The following is an 18,622-nucleotide window of genomic DNA, read 5'->3' as shown; positions in this document are numbered from 1 at the left end:
CTCCATTTGTAAATGGAGCAATATATTTATAGATGGAGAAGGAAATAGCAACCCACTCCAGTATTCTTGCCTGGAAAATCCCATGGACAGAGGAGGCTGGCGGGCTACAGTCCATGGGGTCACAAAGAGTCGGACACGACATGCTGAAGCAACTTATCACAGCATATATTTATAGATGGAAATGTAAGACTTCGGGAAAATTGACCTTTTAAATTGATAACTTTCAAAACCTGGATTTTAAAGTGAGAATCCACTTAGGAAGTAAGAAGTCCTCTCTAGGAGCAACAGATGTCCTTGGGCATTGAAATGCCTGTTGTGACAAGACTCCCACGAGTTGGTTGCCCCCCTCACACGTGAAATGAAGGTATTGGTTTTCAGGGGTCCTTTTAAATGAGATTTATGGAGACAGAGAGACCCGCATAAAGTGATGGAGTAGAGGAGCAGGGGGGACACTGGCCTCCCCCTCTAGCCCCAGCCTGCCTCTCTGAGAGCATCCTTCCACTTGTAAATTGTCCCATGATTGGCTGCTGGAGATGGTTAATAAATAACGGATGGTCCTTCACTACACAACATAAGTTTTGCACACTCCTTCCTGTGCATAACTGGTGCTCAGCATGTATTTGAGGATAACACTATTTTTACTGTCAAAATAGCCCTTCTGGAACCTCTCTTAGTTTTTGGCTTAGTTTCAAATGAATTGGATTTGAGTCCTTGCACTGTTATCTCTGAGTTCCATCACGTTCAATAAGTAAAGTTTCCTCTCTGAAGCTTCATTTCCCTACCTGTGAAATGGGTAAACGCAGACAGAAATGAAGAGGGTTGATTAAGGTTCTCATGAAATAATACATATGAAAGCTATGTGGAGAAAAAGAACGCCTTATATCTGCAGAACACTTTTAACAGTCACACCCTCCTTAACTTAAAGTCATCTGACATAATTGCAGTTCTCACACAGTGGTAGGAAATCATACAGAAACATCCCATGTGCCCTTAACCCAGTTTTCCTCAAAGGCAATATCTGTAATGATAGATTATATCATTATAGGCAATACCTATCATTATATATCTATATTGTAAAACTATAACCATAATAAAGTTCACACTTTAAAATCCATGGTTTCCATTCATGAATGTGAATTCGTGTATCTTCTTGGTAATCCATACTTTCTCTTTAGAGTTTCTCAATATGTATAAGGATTTTTTTCCATCTCCCAAATCATCAGAACATACATATTAAGGTTTCCTGAGCTGATGTGGTGTCAGCAAGGTTGAAGAGGGAAAACCATAGTTAGGCAAATGAGTGCTTTGTTGATAAAAACATCACAGACTTCCATTGTATATATGTACTGCAACTTCTTTATCCATTCATCTGTCATTATTATATATAGAGTGAAGAAAGTCGTAAGAGAAAAACAAATATCACATATTAAAGCATATATATGGAATCTAGAAAAACGGTACTGATGAACCTATTTTGCAGGGCAGGAATAGAGACACATAGAGAACAAACTTGTGGATACAGCGATCACAGGAGGGGGTGGGACGAATTGAGAGAGTGGCATTGGAACATAAGCATTACCATGTGTAAAACAGATAGCTAATGGGAAGTTGCTGTGTTCAACACAGGGAGCTCAACCCAGGGCTCTGTGACAAACCTAGAGGGGTGGGATGGAATAGAGGGTGGGAGGGAGGTTCAAGAAGGAGGGGACATAGATTCATGTTGTCCCTGGTGGCCCAGAGAGTAAAGAATCTGCCTGCAATGCGGGAGACCTGGGTTCGATCCCTAGTTGGGAAGATCCCCTGGAGGAAGAAATGGTAACCCACTCCAGTATTCTTGCCTGAAGAATTCCCTGGACAGAGGAGCCTGGTGGGCTACAGTCCACGGGGTTGCAAAGAGTCAGACACGACTGAGTGACGGACACACTCACATTCACATGGCAGAAACCAACACAACATGGTGAAGCAATTATCTTCCAATGAAAAGTAAAGGTTTTAAAATAGTACACACTTTATTTAAATTATATTCTGGCTGAACCCTGCACCTTGGGCCACTGAGTTGGCTGAAGCTTAAAGGAAATTTCAGAGCTCAAAGACCAGGCTGCAGTTCTCTGTCCTTATCAGAAAACTGCAGATTGAAGCATTGCTTTTTGCAGAATGCTGAGAACTCCAAAGTGGCCCATGTGTAGCTAGAGCTGCAGCAAGCAATGATTATGCTCCCAACCTCTCAGGCTGAGTTTTATTTGGTGCATGTATCATGGCATTCAAGTTACAATGGATACAGAGTGGGAAAGTTTTCTTTTTTCCTCTTTCTAATTATATCAAGGAGAGAGTTTCCACGCAGTGGTTAGTATATCTTAAAAGTGTTGCCCAGTTGTGTCCAACTCTTTGCCAACCCATGGACTGTAGCCTGCCAGGCTCCTCTGTCCATGGGATTCTCCAGACAAGAATACTGGAGTGGGTTGCCATGCCCTCCTCCAGGGGATCTTATCAACCCAGGGATTGAACTTGGGTCTCCTGCATTACAGGCAGATTCTTTACCATCTGAGCCACCAGGAAAGCCCATATATCTTGAACATCACTCTAACTATTTTTCTTCCCCTTTAACAGAAAAAACCTCCTCCAGACTGAAAGTTTTGCTCTGAAACTGTGTTGTGGTTACTTATGGTAGTGCTATGTTCCCCTTTTAAATACATCTATTTAAATAAAAAAAAAAGAGCTGAGCAAAAACTATGAAGCACATGGGTATTGCAAAAATCATAATGATGACCCACAAGTGGTTGAGAATGTCTAACCAACATTTTCCAAACATCAGTGTTCTCTCCTGGCTTCGGGCTGTCAATGAGCGATCTAAATGATATTTTCCTGAACTGAAGGGCTCTAATTCAGCAATTGTTTTGTGAAGTCAAGTTTATTGTTGGTGTTGTTCAGTGTCCACCTCTTTGTGACCCCATGGACTGCAGTACGCCTGGCTGAAACACAGGCTGGAACACAGGCTGAAACACAGACTCGGGGGCCACCCCACCACCTGGGGTGAGCAAAGCCAACTGGAAGGGCTGCAGCTGTCGGCTGCCTTCATTGGGCAGTTGATCCCCAGATGTAAACACAGACCCTCCAGGGGGTGATTCAGCCCAGGGGGCCCAGGGAGCAGCTGTCAGGAAAGCAGAGAGCCCGAGCTGGCCAAAGGCACTCAGATCTCCAGCCTTCCTTCTGTTTTCAGATAAAGTGAACCTCACAACAGCCTCACATGGTGTTTCCCACATGGTCATAAGCAATGGTCATCTGATGACATAGCTGGGCCCAGCTAAAAATAAATTGAAAATTCTCTTCCTAAAGCAAGGCTCTCGGTCGTTTCTTTTGCAAATATTTTCTCTCATTCTGTGGGTTGTCTTTTCATTTTGTTTATGGTTTCCTTTGCTGTGCAAAAGCTTTTAAGTTTAATTTGGTCCCATTTGTTTGTTTTTGTTTTTATTTTCATTACTTTAGGAGCTGGATTAATCTCCAAAACATACAAACAATTCATGCAGTTCAATAACAAAAACCAACCCAATCAAAGAGTAGGCAGAAGATTTAGAAGATATTTCTCCAAAGAAGACATATGGATGGCCAAAAAGTATTTGAAAAGATACTCAGTGTCACTAATTACTGGAGAAATGCAAATTAAAAGCCCGAGGTATCACCTCACACCAGTCAGAATGGCCATCATCAAAAAATCTACAAACAATAAATGCTGAAGAGGGTGTGGAGAAAAGAGAACCCTTCTATACTGTTGGTGGGAATGTAAATTGGTACAGCCACTATGGAGAACAGCGTGGAGGTTCCTATAAGAACTAAAAATAGATCCAGCAATCCCACTTCTGGACATATACCAAGAGAAAACCATAATTCAAAAAGATATAAGTATCCTGATGTTTATTGTAGCACTATTTGCAATAGCCAAGACATGGAAGCAACCTAAGTGTCCATCAACAGAAGAATGTATAAAGATGTTGTACATATACACAGTGGGGTATTACTCAGCCATATAAAGGAATGAAATAATGCCATTTGCACCAACATGGATGGACCTGGAGACTCATTCTGAGTGAAGTAAGTCATTCAGAGAAGGACAAATATGATATCATTTATATGTGGAATCTAAAATGATGGTACAAATGAACTTATTTACAAAACAGAAATAGAGCCACAGATGTAGAAAACAATTTTATGATTACCAGAGAGGAAAGAGGAGGAGGGATAAACTGGGAGATTGGGATTGACATACACATTGCTGCTTCTGCTGCTAAGTTGTTTCAGTCGTGTTCGACTCTGTGCGACCCCATAGACGGCAGCCCACCAGGCTCCGCCGTCCCTGGGATTCTCCAGGCAAGAACAGTGGAGTGGGTTGCCATTTCCTTCTCCAGTGCATGAAAGTGAAAAGTGAAAGTGAAGTCGCTCAGTCATGTCTGACTCTTAGTGACCCCATGGACTGCTGCCCACCAGGCTCCTCCGTCCATGGGATTTTCCAGGCAAGCGTACTGGAGTGGGGTGCCATTGCCTTCTCCGGACATACACACTAGTATATATAAAATAGTTTACTAATGAGGATCTACTGTATAGTACAGGGACCTCGACTCAGTACTCTATGATGATCTTTATGGGAAAAGAATCCAAAAAAGAGTGCATTTATGTATATGACTAACTGATTCACTTTGCTATACCCCTGAAAGCCACACATTGTAAGTCAACTATACCCCAATAAAAAAAAAAGAGAAAAATAAGACAAAGCTCTCTTAGTTCTGGTGGCATTCCCAACGTCTTGCAGTGGACTTTGCATATTTTTCCCCCTCAACAGTCATTTACCAACCCTATAACTTTGACAAGTCACCTAACTTCTCTGAATCTTAGTCACTTTTTGTGCCCTGTGGGTAGGGAGCCCTTTGACCAGGCACCTATTATGTACCTCTGCTGGGGTGGGCGCTTTGGCCTTTTCAAGCCTTAGAAAGTCAAACTTGATTGGGCTGCATGCGTGCATGCTCAGTCGCTTCATCGTGGCTGCCTCTTTGCGACCCCATGGACTGTAGCCCCCCAGGCTCTTCTGTCCATGGGATTCTCCAAGGCAAGAACACTGGAGTGAGTTGCCATGCCCTTCTCCAGGGGATCTGCCCAACCCTGGAATTAAACCTGAGTCTCTTTTATCTCCTGCGTTGGCAGGCAGGTTCTTTACCACCAGTGCCACTTGGGAAGCCCCCAAATAGGGTTGTGAGTGAAGTGAAGTTGCTCAGCTGTGTCCCACTCTTAGCGACCCCATGGACTGTGGCCAACCAGGCTACTCCGTCCATGTAATTTTCCAGGCAAGAGTACTGGAGTGGGTTGCCATTGCCTTCTCCAGGGGATCTTCCTGACCCAGGGATTGAACCCGGGCCTCTTGCATTGCAGGCAGACACTTTACTGTCTGAGCCACCAGGGAAGCCCCCAAATATGGTTACGGGTGTCTAATTCTGTTAGGCACAGATAGGAGATGCTGTTTAAGTGATTGTTCTGTCTTCTTTCCTATGCTGCTACCCTAGAACTTGAGGAAACTTACAATCCTACCTCACAAGGATGGTTAGTTTCTTCTTATAAGTAAGCAGGATTCAGAGATATCCAAGAGCCAGAAGATATCTACAGCCAGAAGTGGCTCAACTGGGATCCAAACCCCACCCTGCTGGGTCCCTACAACCTGTTCTTTGCAACGTAAGGAAGAAGGACATAAAAAGAGTGTATTTTCCATGAAGGAGTCAGACTAGAGGTTTCTGAGATGCTTTCCCTCACGGCGGGGGTGGCTGTCCTCGCCAGGCTGGGGCGTCTACTTCGAGAGGTGGCCGTTCTCCCCCTCCCCCGTCCCCTGGTCATCTCATCGTCAGCAAGCCTCTCACCTGGCCCCTCTCTGGGCTTCGGGGAAGGTGTGCCTCTGGGGGAACGGCGGCCTGCTGCTCGGCGGCTCCGGGGGGAGGGGCTGGTACTTCTTCGGAAGCTTGATGGGCGGCCTGTGTGAAGAGTCAGAATGACATGGAAGCAACCTAGATGTCCATCGGCAGATGAATGGATAAGAAAGCTGTGGTGCATATACACAATGGAATACTACTCAACCATTAAAAAGAATGCATTTGAATCAGTTCTAATGAAGTGGATGAAACTGGAGCCTATTATACAGACTGAAGTAAGTCAGAAAGAAAAAACACCAATACAGTATAGTAATACATATATATGGAATTCAGAAAGATGGTAACGATGACCCTATTGGCGAGACAGCAAAAGAGACACAGATGTAAAGAACAGACTATTGGACTCTGTGGGAGAAGGCGAGGGTGGGATGATTTGAGAGAATAGCATTGAAATGTCTATATTAGCACATGTGAAATAGATCACAAGTCCAGGCTGGATGCATGAGACAGGGTGCTCAGGGCTGGTGCACTGGGATGACCCTGAGGGATGGGATGGGGAGGGAGGTGGGAGGGGGATTCAGGATGGGGGACATGTACATCCATGGCTGATTCATGAATGTATGGCAAAAAGCACTACAATATTGTAAAGTAATTAGCCTCCAATTAAAATAAATTAATTAATAAAAAAAGAAGAGTCTGAGTGAGGACCTGAGGTCTGCCACACAGATGGCTCCTCAGACCTGGAATTCAGACAGCCCTGCCTTCCGTGTCCGCCGCTTTTGGTTGGAAATGGCAGTTTGGGGGACGGCCCACTACTTTACGGGGAGCTTGGAAAGTCAGAATTCTCGTCCTTCTAACGAGTCTCAGTCGCTTTCCCGGCAGCTTGCCCTTTGTTCTGGTTCTGTTTTTTTTCCAGAGTGTGGTGTAATTTGCTACAGGATTTCACAGGTCTCTGCCAGCTGCTGACATTTTAGGCAGCCTGGGGTGAAACTGTGATTGCAGCCTTTCATTTGCCCCGGATTGGAAGACCTGAGCTTTTGAATCTCTCCAGCGAAATGGGACAATGTTCCAAAGCCAGTCGCTCACTCGTTTATTCCCCCAGGCCCTCACTTGTTCACAGAGTGGGTCGGGCCCTGTTGGTGATGCTGGGGACACAGAGGGAGAAAAAGACACAGACCTTGACTCAAATAGCTGCCCTCTGGGAGGGCAAAGAGAGGAGCGGTGAGAACGTGGCCCACCAGGGTAGGAAGTGCTGTGATGGAGGCCCTCATGGGCCCAAGTAGGACAACAGAGGGGCCAACTCAGAGCCTGAGAAATCAAATCTGTAGGTTTCACCCACCCCCATATTTATGTATGCATATATGTATGTGTGTGCATGCTTAGTTGCTCAGTCATGTCTGACTCTTTGTGACCACATGGACTGCAGCCCACCAGGCTCCTCTGTCCATGGGATTCTCCAGGCAAGAATATTAGAGTGGGTTGCCTTTCCCTTCTCCAGGGGATCTTACGAACTCAGGGGTCGAACCCAGGTCTTTTGCATTGCAGGAAGATTCTTTACCATCTGAGCCACCAGGAAAGCCCCATGTATATAAACATGCATATAAAATACACGTACTTATGTATAAAAACATAAGTACTTATATAAATATGTATTTATATATTGTTGGTCTCTTGAAGGCATTTCTCAGGGCCAGGACTCTGGGAGACTTCTATACTTAGAGGAGACAGAGACTTCTGTACTAAATGAAGGGAAAAAAAACAGGAAGCAGGGAAGCAAGGCATTCGTTAAAGATGGCTGCGTGAAGGGATATTGACTATATGACTGTGAATGAATGAATGATAAATGGATGAATGAGGCTTGTTTACTCTTGTTCATTGACCAACTCATTAGTTTTTCAGTGTCAGATGTCTGTGTATCTCTTGTCAAACTCTGGAACTAATCATGTCAGTATAATGTGAAACAAAATTCTCTTTTCAGTGTCTTACCGAGGAGGTGGTAAAGGAGTCTGCAAAAGGAAAGAGAACCAGAAATTACAGTTATTGTTCTTTGAGCAGAGCTCATGGTTAACAATTTTTATTTTATTTTTTTTAGCTTACAAACAAATAACAAAGCCCAACCAAATTTCTAGGGTATATTTTTCAAGTGCCATCTAAGCCTTCACACTGTCCATATTCCTGTGCTTCTAAAATAAAGAGTGAGTAACAAAGGCATTTTAATGCTTTTTCTTACCTTGTTTCCCTTTGTGGGTTTGTCTCCTAAAACATAAGAAAGAACAGTAGTGAGTTTATGGAAAATGTCATCAAGTTACCTTTATACACGTTTAAATGGAAATTATTCCCATTTGAATAATTCTGGTGCAATGCCAGTGAACATTTGTTGCCATCTTATGAGATACCCTGCACCTTGCTAAATACTTTCATTATGTGATCTCATTTAATCCTCGCCTTTGCTCTGGATGAAGAAACTGGAGCATGGGGAAGTTAAGTACCTCCCCTCCAGTCCTCCAGTTGGTAAACGGTAGAATGAAGATCTCATCGCATGTGGTGTGACCCCTGAGGTCCTCTCTTAACCATTAGCTGTTGGTTAATATCCTTTTATATATGTAGTCATCTCATTCAAGTTCTTGCCACCCACTTTCATCAGGCATTTCTAAGAAGAGAAAAACTGTATCACAGAACATTTCAGATGAAAGGGTTCTCTAAGACCCCATAATCCAATTACTTTATTTTATGAAAGACAAAACTACGGAGGACAATTGCCCAAGAACACCTGACCCTAGAAAAAGCCTGAATGGGGCCTGGAAAGGAATCTCTTGACTTCTATGTAGTCTTATGGGCTCCCGCAATGGCTCAGTGGTAAAGAATACACCTGCAATGCAGGAAACCCAGGTTCCATCCTTGGGTTGGGAAGATGCCCTGGAGGAAGAAATGGCAATGTCCTGGAGAACCCCATGAACAGAGGAGCCTGTCCTTGGGGTCGCAAAGAGTCAAACGACTGAACCCTCTCACTCTTAAGTAGTTTTATTTCCACAGAGCAATTCAGCTCAGATAATTAATTATTGAGCTGCTGCTCTGAGCTAAGCCCAGGGCCAAGCTCTGGAGATAAAGACAAACGCAACGCAATCCTTCCCCTCAAGGTGTTTCCAATTGTTCTGTTTACAGGCCAAGTTCTAGGTTCTGGGGACATAATGGGGACGATGAGAGGCCCTGTCCCCGCTGCCATAGGGCTCATACTTAAAGGGTAGCCATGCATGGGAAACACCAGGGAGAGAAGGGCGTGGCATTGAAGGGACACGTGGGGTGGGGTGTCAGAGCGCGCTCTTTGAGTGAGCAATGTTCACTTATCTATAAAAATGGATGCGACTTGATAAATGCTGTTTTATAGGGGGTGAGAGGAGTCAGTGAGATAACTGCATCTTACCATGGCTGTTGTTCACTCAGTCGTGTCTGACTCTTTGTGACCCCATGGACTGCAGCACGCCAGGCTTCCCTGTCCTTCATCATCTCCCAGAGCTTGCTTAAATTCATGTCCATTGAGTCAGTGATGCCATGCAACGACTTTGTTCTCTGCTGTCCCCTTCTCCCCCTGCTCTCAATCCTTCCCAGCATCAGAGTCTTTTCCAATGACTTGGCCCTTCGCAACAGGTGGCCAAAGTATTGGAGCTTCAGCATCAGTCCTTCCAATGAATATTCAGTGTTGATTTCCTTTAGGATGGACTGGTTGGATCTCCTTGCAGTCCAAGGGACTCTCAAGAGTCTTCTCCAACACCACAGTTCAAAAGCATCAATTCTTCAGCATTCAGCCTCTCACATCCACACATGACTACTGGATAAACCATAACTTTGACTATATTGACCTTTGTTGGCAAAGTCAAGTCTCTGCTTTTTAATATGCTGTCTAGGTTTGTCATAACTTTTCTGCCAAAGAGTAAGTGTCCTTTAATTTCATGGTTGCAGTCACCATCTTCAGTGGTTTTGGAGCCCAAGAAAATAAAGTCTGTCACTGTTTCCCTTAAATCCCCATCTATTTGCCATGAATCAAGTATCTTATTATAGGAGACTTAAAACTCAACTTAGCACTGCCTGAATCTCCTTTCCTTATCTGTGAGATGACACAATTGGAATAAATCACTGTTTTAAAACTTTGCTATGAAGAGTCCCCTGGGGTCTTCCTGGGGACTCCCAAGGAAACTGTAAGGCTGAGAGGCTGGGTTTCTAGCTCATCATCCTTTGTCACTGTGGAGGCTGCACCTTGGTCCACTTCCCACTCTATCTCCTTTTGAGATTTCTTTTGGGAAAATTTCTTTTGGTCAAAAACAATACAACACAACACAACACACAATGGTCTGGATGATTTTAAAGGTTCTTCTAGGCCTAACTGACGGAGGGAGGAGTAGAGTGAGATAAGTGGCTTCTTCTTCAGTCCAGCTCTTCTGAGAGGGCTCCAGAGAAGCCAGATAATGGATTTTATTTCACAGGCACTAGATCTATTGGTCTGACATCCCACATGACATTGGATTCCCCTTCCCAATAAAACTCAGACACCAAAAAAACAAGCAAACAAACAAACAAAAAAAACCCCCAAACTACCTCATTGGACAAAATTACCATTTTTCTTATTGTGTTTTTTGAAAATGCATTTTAGATAGAATAGACTTCTCTGCATGAATTCAAACACTAACGCACTAATGGCAGACAAAATTTGCAGATGTTCCTAAACTGTAAAAACACAAAAATACGACCCAGGTTGTATTTCAACAACAGCAACAATCTAGTTAATGTTAAGTCATTGACTATTTTGATGAGATTACTAAAAAAACTTCGGCCACAGGGTGCTTCTTTAAGGCACAAAATCACAAAGCAGGAAATGATATGCCCTCATTTTATTGTGTATTGGCTTCAGCAGCAGAGCTCCCTGAGAAACTGTCTTATATCAGCTTATACTGATGACTTTCCCTGTGAAGCTAGATGTCGGATGTCCAAGACACCTTTTTTCATACACTGTATCTATTGGGGATCAATTCAATTCACTGAAAAAAAAAAGTTCAATAAGAAGACTGAGTGTCTAGAATTCAATAGGAACATTCTATTTATTGCTTCAGAGATATGCATCTCATTTGATTCAGTGATTGTGAATTTAGAAAAGGACATTTATCTTGCTTTTATTCAATTGCTTATTCTTGAGCCCCTAGTGTATGTCAGGCATGGATTCATTTTTAATAAATTTATTGATGTAGGTGTTGGGGAATATAATACCAGGAAAAAAAAAGTTTCTATTGTCATGTAAACTCATATTCCAGTAGAAGGAGATAAAAAACAAACAAAAGTATATGATAGCAGGTGGTGATAAATGCTGCAAAGAAAAGTGAAGTGTGTGTGTGTGTGTGTATGTGAGATGGGAGTGTGTGATTGGGTGTGTGAGAGATGGGAGATGGGGCTACTGTTTTTCATGCAGGTACCAGACGACCTCTGTGGAGGGGCGATGACACCAGAAGCTTGCAGAAAGTGAAGGCACACACCATGTGAATACCTGGGCAAGCGTCCCTGACAGAGGGAGCAGTAAGTACAAAGGTCCTGGGGTGGGATGAGAACCAAGGAGTTCTACTCTCTGGGCTTCCCTGGAGGCTCAGACGGTAAAGAGTCTGCTGGTAGTGGGAGACCTGGGTTCAATCCCTGGGTTTGGAAGATCCCCTGGAGGAGGGCATGGCAACCCACCCCAGTATTCTTGCCTGGAGAGTCCCCATGGACAGAGGAGCCTGGCGGGCTATCATCCGTGGGGTCTCAAAGAGTCGGGCATGACCGAGTGACTAAGCACAGCACACAGCACTCTCCAGGCAGCGGTGGGGGAGGTGAGAACGTGCCCGGGGTCACACGGGGTCGTTTAGGCTGTGATGAGAACGTTGCCTTAACCCTGGTGCATCTGTTCTGTATGGGCCTCCCCTGGTGGCTCAATGGTAAAGAATCCGCTTGCAGTGCAGGAGATGCAGGAGACCCGAGTTCGGTTCCTGGGTCAGGAAGGTCCCCTGGAGGAGGAAATGGCAACCCACTCCAGAATTCTTGTCTGGAAAATTCCATGGACAGAGGAGCCTGGTGGGCTGTAGTTGATAGGGTTCCAAAGAGTCAGGCCCAACTGAGCACACACACACTGCATACTCGCATCTTTCCTGTACCCTGTCTGTAAGCTGCGTACCCTCATTGCAGTGGAAGTTTGCCCTGGCATCAGTGAGTATCCTCCTCATTTAAAAAACATGTGCATGCGGAGCTACTGCATGGTATAGTAATTCCTCTCCTGGCTGTATATTCTGGGCTTCCCAGGTGGCGCTGGTGGCCAGGAACCCTCCTGCCAATGCAGGAGACGTAAGAGACCTGAGATTGATCCCTGGGTTGGGAAGATGCCCTAGAGAGGGAAATGGCAACCCAGTGCAGTATTCTTGCCAGGAGAATCCCCTGGACAGAGGAGCCTGGCAGGCTACAGTCCCTGGGGTTGCAAAGAGTTGGACATGATATACTAAAGAGAAAGGCAAGCATGCACCCATACCAAAACCTGTACATGAATTTTCAGAACAGTACTATCATAAAAATCAAAAGGTAAAATCCATCCTAATGTTTATTAACTGATGAAAGAGTAAACAACATGGCGAAAGGATAAATAACTATATCTATACTAAGGACTATGATTTGGCAATAAAAAAGAGTAAAGTACATGTTACATGTTACAACATGCTGCACGTTACAACATAGATGATCTTCTAAAACATGCTCATTGAAGAAAGCCAAAAGAGTATGTATTACATGATTTCATTTATATTTTAAAAACCTAGGATGGGCAAAGCCATAGAGACAGGAAGTATATTAGAGGTTTCTTGGGAAAGGGGAAGGTTTGGGGAGCAACTTTTAATGAACAGGTTTTTGTTGGGGGGAGATACATTTTTCTAAACTTAGACTGTGGCCATTTGTTGCAGAATTCTGTGAACATATTAACGTCATTGAATTGCATACTTTAGCCTTTAAAATTTTTCTTTTTTTACTTCTTTTGGCATGCTGGACTTAGTTCCCCCACCAGGGATCAAACCCGTGCCCCCTGGAGTGGAAGCTCGGAACCTTAACCACTGGACCACCATCAAAGTCCATCTGTTTTTAAAGAGTCAGCCTCTCTCTCTCTTTAACAAAAATATTTATTATATTTATTTGGCCGTGCCAGGTCTTAGTTGTGGCGTGCGGGATCTTCAGTCTTTGTTGTGACATGTGGGATCTAGCCCCATGACCAGGAATTGAACCTGGACTCCCTGCATTGAGAGTCTTAGCCACTGAACCACCAGGGAAATCTCTGAATTGTAAACTTTATTTTATTTATTTTTTATTGTAGTGGTTTTTGTCATACATTGACATGAATCAGCCATGGATGCAAACTTTAAATTAGTGAATTTTACAGTATGTGAACCGTATCTCAATAAAGACATTTACAAAATTCAAAAACTAAAAAAGAATAAAAAATGTGTGTATGATATCATATGCAACAACAAAAATCCTGAGGGCTTCAGCTATATCAAATATGTCTAATAGCAGTAATTTATGCCATGGGTTTCTCTTATTTATTGCTTAGATAACTGAAATGTTACAAATTAATAGGTAGAAATGAACTTCAGGGACACCACAAGTGAGAAGACTAGATCAAAAAGATGAAATACATCATCCGAGTGTCATATAGCTTTGATAATAATTCAGATAAAATGCAGGCATCTTTTTGGGGGGAGGCATAGGAATTGTTTAAGAATTAATAACAACTCAGGTATACACTGGAAGAGGATGAGATTTGGAGCTGGACTTCTTGAGTTTGCATTTTGCTTGTGCTACTTACTATTGGTGGGGTCATAACAGGTGCTCAAAATATACTTATGACGTAAACAAATGGATTGAGAAACAGTTGCAATTTTTATTCTGGAAAAGTGAGACTTGGTTACTCAGCTTCATGGGAACTCATGTGTGGAGTAAATGAGTTAATGCACTTCAAGTAATGACTTTTATTGCATAGCAATAAACAAGTATTCCATAATTGTTAGGAAATTATTGCATAATGGAAAATTACAGGGAAAGTGGAAATCTACCTTTCTGATGAGGTACACAGATAACTCAAATGCTACGAAAAGTTCCCTGTCACATCAGAAGACCCGAACAGGTGTTCTTTGGGGTCTTCTCCCATCTTGAGATTCAATCCAGCAGTTTTCTCTAGGAGGAGGCTGGCGAGCTCGCCATCTGCTGGCCGCATATGTAATTAGCAACATCTGCTCGACTGTCGTTTTGCTCCTGAGTTTGCGACAAGATAAAACTCACTTCCGCTGCAAAATGTATTGCTTCTTGAGAGACCATGTAGAGAGCTGATCACAGCATGGTGGTAGAATCTATTGGACCTGGTTTGATTATCTCCATAATTTATTAGAGTGGAATCATGAAGTTGTCAACCTCCCAGGGATTGTGAAGTTAAAGCAAAGCCTCTGCAAGAAGACATTACTTTGCCTACAAAGGTCCATCTAGTCAAAGCTATGGTTTTTCCAGTATTTATGTACGGATGTGAGAGTTGGACCATAAAGCTGAGTGCTGAAGAACTGATGGCTTTGAACTTGGTGTTGGAGAAGACTCTTGAGAGTCGCTTGGACTGCAAAGAGATTAAACCAGTATATTCACTGGAAGGTCTGATGCTGAAATTGAAGCTCCAATACTTTGGCCACCTGATGTGAAGCACTGACTCATTAGAAAAGACCCTGATGCTGGGAAAGATTGAAGGCAGGAGGAGAAGGGGATGATAGAGCATGAGATGGCTGAATGGCATCACTGACTTGGTGGACATGAGTTTGAGCAAACTCCAGGGGGTAGGGAAGGACAGGGATGCCTGGCGTGCAGCAGTCCATGGGGTTGCAAAGAGTCAGACCTGACTGAGTGACTGAACAACAACTGGGAGAAGAAGAAAGTATTGTGAGACTTGTTTGTCCGTTTTGGGGCAGGGGTGGTGTGTCTGGTGGCGTTTATGAGAGCTGGTTGTTAAATTTTCAGGATTCTGCAATGCAGGTGTTAAACACAGCCATTATTAAAAGAATAATTATGTAAATGTACACTGAATTTATGAAAAAGGTAGCATATGCTCAAAACTCATGACTTCCTGATTATTCTACCACATCTATCTATGCTGTTGAAGTTCTTTACCTCTATGATGTCTAAGGTGGAAATCACTAAATATGGCATGTCTTCCCATCTTCACGGATCATCTTCAGTGATCCTGAAATCTGCTATAGTGGGAGTATTTACACCACAGAAACCAATGGAAGCTACAAATCAGGGTTTGCTCTATTGTTTGGTATTCTCATCTGTGATGTAAATGGTTGGACAAGAAGATAGAGATTCAAGAATTTGTTTCTTGATGGAAGGGACAATGACACAGATGAGATCTTTGAAATCATACAAGTTGGGTTCTAATCCCACCCCACCCCCATCACTTACTGAGTAATCTTGGGAAAACTATTTAAATGTTCTAGGCTTGTTTTCATGTCTACAAAGCACAGATCATGATGTGTCGTTCCTTGGATGGTTAAGAGTAAATAAAAGACACTTGTTTTCAATTAGCTCCTAGTCATTTTGTGTTAAATATATGCAATACCCTTTGTTTATGAAATATGGTCATGACAATCAACATTTTTGGAAACAAAGCATCAGTGTAATATTATGTAATTAAAACATAGACTCTGGAAAAAACTGGGTAAAACCTGGCCTCTTTGCAGCATTTATGATGTCTCAGAGTTTTATAACATTAATACATGAAAGCAGACCACTGGAATCTCATGTCCTGATGATTAATTGCAGGAGCATCCAAAGAAGAAATGATCCAAGTGGCTAGTGTATATTTCACAAGGTCTATTCTGAGAAACCTTTTTGAGTTTTTTGAGAAAGTCTGTGGAAACTTTCAGAAATTAATTTCAGCAGTAAATTGCTGAAACCACTCTTAGGGTTGAGTGGGGAGGGATTAGGTTAGGCAAAGTCTGGGATATGGGAGGGACCTGCTGACTTTAATAGCTCGTCAAGAAATGTTGGAAAGTGAAGTTTCTTAGGAACATCTATGTCAACAGCTGCACCATGGGGCTTAGTAACGGGTGTGGGATAGAAGTCTCTTTCTAAACGAGCCTGGGAGACATCTTTTTGGCTGACATCAGTGTCTCAGGGAGTGGAGGCAAGGTGGGTAGGCAGGGTGAAGCGAAGGACCAAGGCTTCAGAGGCGATGGGGTGTGTGAGCAGTGGAGTGGGTGGTTTTGTATGTATGAACCACACCCATGGATTCACAAAAAGCTAGAGGTCATTGTGTTCTGCCATCTTTCTACAGATGGGATATTAAGGGCCAGTGTGTGTGTGTGCTCAATCAGCTGATCGTGTCCTACTCTTCATGACACCATGGACAGTGGCCTGCCAGGCTCCTCTGTCCTTGGAATTTTCTGGGCAAGAATACTGGAGCGGGTTGCCATTTCCTACTCCAGGGGATCTTCCCAACCCAGGGATCGAAACTGCATCTCTCGCATCTCCTGCATTGGCAGGTGGATTCTTTTCCACTGTGCCACCTGGGAAGCCGCAGGAATATCAGTTGCCTAGATTTATAACAGAGCAGGACCTTATGGGATCTTCCACCATATCCTCTGCTTTAGCTCCTCTCTGAAGGCCCTAGATAGCTGTATTTGATGCATGTTTCCTGAGTTGTTTTACAGATGCTAAAATCCCCACCAAAGAGAGGATGTTAACTACTTGATGACCGTGAGCACAGAGCCGAGGCTTCCTCAGCACTGATCATGTGAATCCTTGTGACACCACCCTGTTCCCCCATGTACCCTCTCGCCCAACTCCCTCACCTGGCTTTTGAAAATGCTTTGCCAAAACCCTTCGGGGAACTCAGGGTTTTTTTAGATCGTGAGCCACCCAGCTCATTTCATGGCCCTTCAATAAACCTTTCTCTGCTCCAAACGCCACCCTTTCGATTTGTTTGGCCTCACTATGCGTTGGGCACATGAACTTGCACTAACAAGTTCACATCACAAACAGAGATGGTACCAGAAGCAGCCTGGTTTCTTGGCTTGCCCCTTGCAGCCTCCACATAATGGGAACTCGTGGCTAAGCATCGCAGGCTGATCTCTTGGTGGTCCTGTGACCCCCGACAATGCTTATCTGATACACTTTTATTAACATGGGCTAAATTTTAGAGTTACTGTAGGGTTTACTATGCATCCACTATGTGCTCAGCCCGGCGCTATGTGTTTGCTGCAGGAAAACAATGTTCAGTCAGGTCTGATGTTTAAAGTTAAGCAACTTATTTTTATATTCATCGGTACCAGATTTATTGTGTTTGCTCAGCACCAGACTAGATACAGCATGGTTTCAGCCTACACAGAGAGGCAGGGGATCTTCCAGGGCAGGAAGAAGGGCAAGAATAAGTGAGGGAGGAAAGAATTGTGAAAGTCATCCGTTCGGTCCAGTATCCCTTTGTCGAGGGTCCATCATGTGTCAACAGCTGTGCTATAGGATTTATATCGGTACCTTACAAGAGACAGGTATCTTACAGATGTAAGAGCATTTCCTCCCTTTTAGAGATATGGAAACTTCGAGGGGGTAAGCTCTTTGTCGATATTTGTGAAGTCGTAAAACTGGGATTTGAATCCAGGAGTCCTTGTCCCCAGATCCAACCTTCACGCAACCACATTTTGGCTGCTACTGCATTTCAGACGTAATATCTGACCTTCCCTGAGGTCACTGCTTCACACCTCAGCTCTATGTCCCCTGCTATGAGAATCAGTCCTGGGTCTCACAGTTCTCCTGTTTGGGCACAATTAAGTATTGTTTCGAGTTCCCACAGAGACCTGACCAGACTGTGGGCTCCTTGTGGTCTAAAGTCTTCTGTACCCTGGCACAAAGTGATTTTGAATAAAGTGGACTTCTATCCTGGTAGTTATCACATGGCGCTGTAACTGCTTTGTCTTTTAGCTCTTCTATTTGTGGCTTCTTTACTGCTCTCTATTGAAATGTGTGTTTGCTACATGAGTGGTCATCTAACACTTTTCTTCTTCTCTGTGTGATGGTGAGACAAAATACTGTCCTGCAGTTCAACATCTATAACATTACAAGATCTATAACATTAGCTTTGAACTGATCTTGTATCAATGTGTCTATCACTTTTCTTTTTTGTGCCTGAACAGGAACATGACTTCTATCACTTTTGAGCCACTGTTTGTGGCTCTGAAACAAACTTGAATCTAAAATGGTAGGATAATCTTAAATTTATTTCTGACTGTTTCTAGGTCTGTGGCCTAAAGCTTGTGATTTTTGTTAAGGATATCCTCTACAGGAAGGCAAATTCCACCCTTTCTGTGATGTTTTGGGTCGCCGTGTTCTGCCGCTAGAGGACAGTACCATCCATCACTTCCTGCCTTTTGCGCTAAAACCTTGAATAGTCTGTGCTGAGTGCTGTGATCTGAGTTACTGCAGCCGTGTCCAGCCCTGCTCATCCCTGCAGACTGTAGCCTTTCAGGCTCCCCTCTCCATGGGATTCTCCAGGCAAGGATGCTGGAGTTTGGTGAGTGAGAAATCATTTAGGGAGTTTGCAGAAAAAGTTTTAGATACTAGCAACTATAGTAAAACCCTGGAAACATTGCCTTATTGCCGAGAGACTGGACTCTGGTCTAGGGTCGGACTGC

At 43.5% G+C, this 18,622-nt stretch overlaps 1 protein-coding gene across 1 annotated transcript in view; it reads right to left on the bottom strand.

Annotated features, from left to right (window-relative positions):
• The window catches only part of CLNK (cytokine dependent hematopoietic cell linker), a 112,058-nt gene that overhangs the window by 44,441 nt on the left and 48,995 nt on the right, over positions 1 to 18,622 (bottom strand). Inside the window, exons 8-10 of the mRNA XM_065914115.1 lie at positions 8,134 to 8,159; positions 7,890 to 7,909; positions 5,895 to 6,005 (exon numbers count right to left, since the gene is read on the bottom strand). Coding sequence (XP_065770187.1) covers positions 5,895 to 6,005; positions 7,890 to 7,909; positions 8,134 to 8,159 — 157 coding nt within the window. The remainder of the gene's footprint in view (positions 1 to 5,894; positions 6,006 to 7,889; positions 7,910 to 8,133; positions 8,160 to 18,622) is intronic.

The sequence above is a fragment of the Muntiacus reevesi genome, chromosome 22 (assembly GCF_963930625.1).
Source record: "Muntiacus reevesi chromosome 22, mMunRee1.1, whole genome shotgun sequence".
NCBI classification, from domain to species: domain Eukaryota; kingdom Metazoa; phylum Chordata; class Mammalia; order Artiodactyla; family Cervidae; genus Muntiacus; species Muntiacus reevesi.
This window is presented reverse-complemented; position numbering and strand designations above follow the sequence as displayed.